Here is a 6265-nt window from a genome sequence, read left to right as displayed (position 1 = left end):
GCACAGATGATGGGCTGAATGGTCTCCTCTGCAACGGACCAATTGGGTCAATAGATCCTGCAGCTCAAGCACACTGATCCCAATGGGAGCTTCAATTATATTAAAATACTTTACCTGTTCCACAATCCCATTAGGAGCAATGTACGAGGGAGATAGGGCAATAAGTATTTCTGCCATGTTATTCCAACACCTTCACCCTCCCCCCTGCCCCTACCTAGCTCCTGCTCGAGGTAGAAGGAAGGGGTTCCCCCACACAGTCTCAGTAACTCCACTGATACCAGAAAGAAGAAATGATCACAGCAAATTGACCAAAACCATCTCTCCATCCCATGTCAGCTCCGGAAGAAGATGGTGTCAGCAGTGAGGACTGGCCAATTATAAAACCCAACTCCAAAGCTGCACTCCACTCCTGCTGTACTGACCTTTGACCCTGCCAGTCCCAGCCTGGTAAAGCTCAGTCTATAATTTCACACCAACAATATTTGAGAAACTGAGTTCAAACAATTTCTGAACTGATCCTGACCCTGGATAAGGTCAGCAGCTGCAATCTACAAAAGGTCACAGGCATCTCTTTTCTCCATGTGAGGGAGAGAGAGAGAATTAGTGTGGGGTTTGAGAGTAACCTCTCCACCAGCCTGAGGAGATAGGAGCTCCATGAATTCCCACGGCCGGGACAGGGTTTGGAACCATGCTGTGGGCTCCTCACTGCTATCACCCAGGTAGCCCCCTGTCTAACTGAACCAGCCCATCTCCCATCTTCTTCCTGCCCCCTCCCATTAGAGCCAATATTGTGTCAATGTGCACATCGGCATGGAGGAATTGGGCTGAATGGCCAGTTTCTGTGCTATTCACTCAATGTAATTTGATGTGCACCTGCCAGAAAATGCTTCATCACAAACTCCCTGGTTATCCTTAACACCATGAATAACTCAATATGGATATAATACAATGGTGGGCACCATCGTGGTTCCAACAATTAATTCAAGGATGATTAGACATAGACATCGCTGAGATATTCAGGTCACTGGGGTTTGGTTTATAAATAGAGCTTCCTGTGTCTTGTGAAATCTGCGAGGTAGTCACAGAAGGTTCCATCATTTGTCCATTTGTCATCAGTTGCCTCTATTGGGTGACCCAAAAACATACTATTTCTGTTGCTTTATACCAACTGAAAACCTTCCTGAAAATAATGCTCTATTTTCCATTGATCTGCCAACACTGCTGTTGGATTATTAGGTAAATATGCTCCTCAGAGTTACAAACCAATATAACTCTGCCAATTGGCTTCAGGCTTCTCTTCATATACTGCCCCACATGGTGTCAAAATGAGGAGTTAGAGTATGTTTACATAAGTGCCTATTTTCCTGTCATTTCCAGTTCAGACCCTTTCTGAATTTGCCTTTGAGAAGCAGGTAGCCCCCTGTCTAACTGAACCAGCCCATCTCCCATCTTCTTCCTGCCCCCTCCCATTAGAGCCAATATTGTCTCAATGTGCACATCGGCATGGAGGAATTGGGCTGAATGGCCAGTTTCTGTGCTATTCACTCAATGTAATTTGATGTGCACCTGCCAGAAAATGCTTCATCACAAACTCCCTGGTTATCCTTAACACCATGAATAACTCAATATGGATATAATACAATGGTGGGCACCATCATGATTTCAACAATTAATTCAAGGATGATTAGACATAGACATCGCTGAGATATTCAGGTCACTGGGGTTTGGTTTATAAATAGAGCTTCCTGTGTCTTGTGAAATCTGCGAGGTAATCACAGAAGGTTCCATCATTTGTCCATTTATCATCAGTTGCCTCTGTTGGGTGACCCAAAAACATACTATTTCTGTTGCTTTATACCAACTGAAAACCTTCCTGAAAATGATGCTCTATTTTCCATTGGTCTGCCAACACTGCTGTTGGATTATTAGGTAAATATGCTCCTCAGAGTTACAAACCAATATAACTCTGCCAATTGGCTTCAGGCTTCTCTTCATATACTGCCCCACATGGTGTCAAAATGAGGAGTTAGAGTATGTTTACATAAGTGTCTATTTTCCTGTCATTTCCAGTTCAGACCCTTTCTGAATTTGCCTTTGAGAAGGAGGTCAAAGGTCCATCAGCAATTCCATCATCGATGAGTTGTTGATTCTGATTGGTTCCTGAGTTCTAAAATGTCATCCTGGGCTTATTCAAATCTGATTGGACATGGCAACTGATCAATTGATTAACAAGAGTGATTGGTCATCATTGATGATGTCATTGAATTACAGCTTAATTCCTGGGGTATAAAATCGATGGGAGAGGGGATTTGGATATAGTTGGTGTGGGGTTTAGTGTGTGTTGGTTAGAAGGTTTTGTTGGGAAAATGACTTCCCAGGTTTGTCAAAACTATCACCAGGATTGTGAAGCTGCTGTTAACAAACAGGTTAACCTGGAGCTCACTGCCTCCTACCTCTATCAGTCTTTGGTGAGTGTTGTTTTGGTTTAAAGTGACATCTATTTGTGAAACTGGAATGCTCCAAGTAGCTGGATTGTTCTTTATCTCTTGCCCCTTGTAGTGAAATGGTTAAGGAAAAACTCCTTTGACCATGAGTCCATCAGGAAGTAGTCAACATTTCCTGTCCTTGGAAAAAGGTGGATCCTGTGATGTGGTTCCCCAAGCAGTCTATCCATGTCATTTGATGGAATGACTCCTTATGAGAACTTTCCAATCAGCCCCAAGATATGGCTTGGCTGTTGATGAGAAGGATAATGCCTGAGATCTTTCATGTGCCTGGTGTGTCTGAGTGCTGTTTGATGTAGCTGAGGGGTCTGTACAGACTCAATCTTCTGAAATCTACCTTTGCACAAGAAGCATAGGGAAAGGCTTCAGTTTTTGTTGAGGCTTGTCCTGATTAGCTCTCCACTCCCTGGTTTGTTCCTGGGGATGCACACTGAGAAACACTGACTTGGCCTGGAGGACCATCTCAGTGAAAGAGGCTCTTGGTCTGCCTGAAACCTGGACTTCCAGGTCAAGGGGTTGAGCCTGACTGCATGTTGTAGATGGTATATTCCAAAGTCTGGGACTGTTGAGGAATGCTCTAAAACTGAGGGCAGTTGCTGCCAAGGTGCTGAGGGGAAAGACCACTAGAGACTTCTAACTTAAATGAGGGCCTGTTCAGTTATTGGGCTCTCCTGGTGCTTCAAATATAAATGGGTATAATGTGCAAGTATGAAATGCTTGTGGTTTGTTTAGTTAGCTCCAATGTCTATTTCATAAGCTACTGTAGAGAGCTGGACTCCTAGTGACTATGTATAGGAAGGTTATAAATAAAATACTATAACTTAAAAGGCACCTGTCTTATGAAGTGAATTTCATTTCCTTATGGAGAAAGGTATGTGATCAGAGTCCTGTTAGATGGGATGGATGGAGTGGTTTCCTTCTGTGCTGATGTTCACCTCTTCCTTAACACTCCCTTTTTTTTGCCCACTCTTAAAAGGCACCTGTCTTATGAAGTGAATTTCATTTCCTTATGGAGAAAGGTATGTGATCAGAGTCCTGTTAGATGGGATGGATGGATGGAGTGGTTTCCTTCTGTGCTGATGTTCACCTCTTCCTTAACACTCCCTTTTTTTTTTTTGCCCACTTCAACCATTTTGGTCTAATAAACAATATTATATTGGTTTCTTCTAGTTGATTACTTGTCTGAAGTAGTAACACAAGCTTGAATTGTTAACTGTACCTTCATTGGGCTGTGGGATAGATAGAACATAGAACATAGAAGAATACAGCGCAGTACAGGCCCTTGGGCCCTCGATGTTGCGCCGATCCAAGCCCACCTAAACTACACTAACCCACTATCCTCCATATACCTATCCAATGCCCTCTTAAATGCCCATAAAGAGGGAGAGTCCACCACTGTTACTGGCAGGGCATTCCATGAACTAACAACTCGCTGAGTGAAGAACCTACCCCTAACATCAGTCCTATATCTACCCCCTTAATTTAAAGCTATGCCCCCTTGTAACACCCGACTCAATACGCGGGAAAAGGTTCATACTGTCGACCCTATCTAACCCCCTAATCATCTTGTACACTTTTTTTTTTTTTGTTTTACCTACTGGATTAACTGTTTCCTTTCATCACTTTGTGGGGAGCTTCAACCAAAATCTCTCTTAGTTCTGAAAAAAATAAGAAAATCAAGAAGAGGCAACATGGAACAAATTCATATAGTCATACAAACAATGTGTAAATATAACATATACAATATCAGAGCCAAGAATAAGTGATCAGTGCAGTTATACTCATATCTGTAAATGTTGAAATTATGTCAATTTCTTTAAAACTCTGTTAAATACCAAACATAATCTTCATATGCAGCAAATGGACCATTATGATGACCCTATCATTATGAGCAAGTTATCATACTAAACACCAGTATGTTATAATCTGAATTTCGCCTAATTTTATATTGTAGAAACTAATCACAAAAAGGCTGAGAAAGATGGAGACCTAAAGTTGCATAATTTATTTCACAGATAAGAAAAACTCACCTGTCATAAGATAATTGATCAGAGCTGTAAACTTTCTCTGGGTTAGTCATAACATTCATTGTCTGGACACAATTTGGGCTTGTTGCCTTTCCCAGGGAAGTGGGTCATGGACTGACTCGGTACAGTGAGGTGGATTGGGTTTGGTGAATGGTGACATCTAGTGGATTAATGTCTACACTCTAAAGCTGTGCCTTTGGGTCCTGTTCTCCTCATGGAACCATCATCCCAATGTTAGACACTGCAAAGATTATTGTTTGCAGAGATCAGGGCCCAAGGGTGCAGTTTAAAGGGAGACTTTTTTTGTACAGATGAGAAACTACTTTTGTCAGAAGTGAATCTTTTAGAATTCACTGCTACAGAAGACTTGTTTCTCAACCTTATTCTCCTACTTTCTCAAACTTTGATCCTCTTGATATTCAAGAACCTGTCGGCCATGTTTGGATAGGACAATGGCCAAATCTCTGCCCCTATCTTGTATTTAAAGACAAGCCTCATTAATCACCCAATTGGGTTTAATCTTGCAGCACAATCACTTTCTGATCCCAGATGTGTATATCTAGACTTTTCCTTGTTACAAATACTTGGGTGACTTGTAGTTTGAATGGAATGCAAAAATGTTGGTTACTGTTAGAATTCTTGTTTTGAATACCATTTCCTGCCTTCCTAAACCCCTCCTGGTTTTCCCCAGGAGAAAGATGCATATTTCATTTCTCTCCTGAGGTATTTATGAAGGTTCTAACCATCCTTTCTCAATCTATTTCTTTTCCAGTGGTCTGTTGTTTCCTGGCTACACTTAATTTCCCAATTTTAGTAAAAATGATACCTCCCATGTTATATTGAATGTGAGACTAAAACTTCACTTTGCCATGAAAGCTATCACTTCTGTAAGTTCTATATTGGATTTCAGTTCATCTACCAACTGGCTAACCTTCCATTGAACAGGACATTAGGTGAGAGACTGTTCAATCTACCTGAGGAAATAGAAAAGATTTCCTGCTGAATGTGATCTGATCAGAGCAGCTGGGAAAGGGCTGCTCCTGGCTTTGAGACGTACAATTGGGCCCAGTGATGTTAATGGGATGGAAATGGTTCTCTTTCAGATGTCGTACTTTGACCGGGACGATGTTGCCCTGCACCATTTCTCCCAGTTCTTCAAAGCCCAGTCCCAGGAGAAGCAGGATCATGCAGAGAAGCTGCTGAAATTCCAGAATCAGCGTGGAGGCAGAGTCCTCCTCCAGGATGTGAAGGTGGGAATTTGGGGGATGGCTGGGGGGCTGGTGTATGGTTGAGAGCCATTTTCTCTCCAATGTGGCTTCAAGTAGTAGTAGGATTTTCACTTGAAAGAGGAGCTTTGCCTGTCTGATCTCTGTACTGGCAAAGATTATACACAGAATGTACCCTAACTTACAGGGGGATGTTTATGCATCTCATAATCCAACTGATCAGAAGATCATTCCTTGAACATCCAGTTTGAGTACAAGTGGGCAAGGTGACCTCCAATAGCTGGTAATTGTTCTGTCCTGGTCCTTAACTGTCCTTTGTTTCCATGTTTCAGAAGCCAGAGAGGGATGAGTGGGGTAACGGGCTGCAGGCAATGCAGGTTGCCCTGGATCTGGAGAAGAATGTGAACCAGAGTTTGCTGGATCTACACCAACTCGCCACTGCCCAGACTGACCCTCATGTAAGCTCCACCACCTCATTCTCATCACTGCCTGACCCTCAGGGCAACAC

The 6265-nt window shown here is 42.5% G+C and overlaps 1 protein-coding gene across 2 annotated transcripts in view; it reads left to right on the top strand.

Moving 5' to 3' along the window:
- Positions 1 to 6265, top strand: part of LOC122542225 (ferritin, middle subunit-like) — a 10605-nt gene that overhangs the window by 3631 nt on the left and 709 nt on the right. The window contains exons 1-3 of one of the 2 annotated variants that reach the window (XM_043679737.1): positions 2331 to 2468; positions 5635 to 5781; positions 6090 to 6215. The exons of the other annotated variant lie outside the window; for it this stretch is intronic. Of the exons in view, the coding sequence (XP_043535672.1) occupies positions 2367 to 2468; positions 5635 to 5781; positions 6090 to 6215 (375 nt within the window). The 5' untranslated portion in view covers positions 2331 to 2366. Of the gene's footprint in view, positions 1 to 2330; positions 2469 to 5634; positions 5782 to 6089; positions 6216 to 6265 lie in introns of those variants that run through there. 2 annotated transcript variants of the gene reach the window in all.

Source organism: Chiloscyllium plagiosum, chromosome 39 (genome assembly GCF_004010195.1).
Source record: "Chiloscyllium plagiosum isolate BGI_BamShark_2017 chromosome 39, ASM401019v2, whole genome shotgun sequence".
Classification (NCBI taxonomy): domain Eukaryota; kingdom Metazoa; phylum Chordata; class Chondrichthyes; order Orectolobiformes; family Hemiscylliidae; genus Chiloscyllium; species Chiloscyllium plagiosum.
This window is presented reverse-complemented; position numbering and strand designations above follow the sequence as displayed.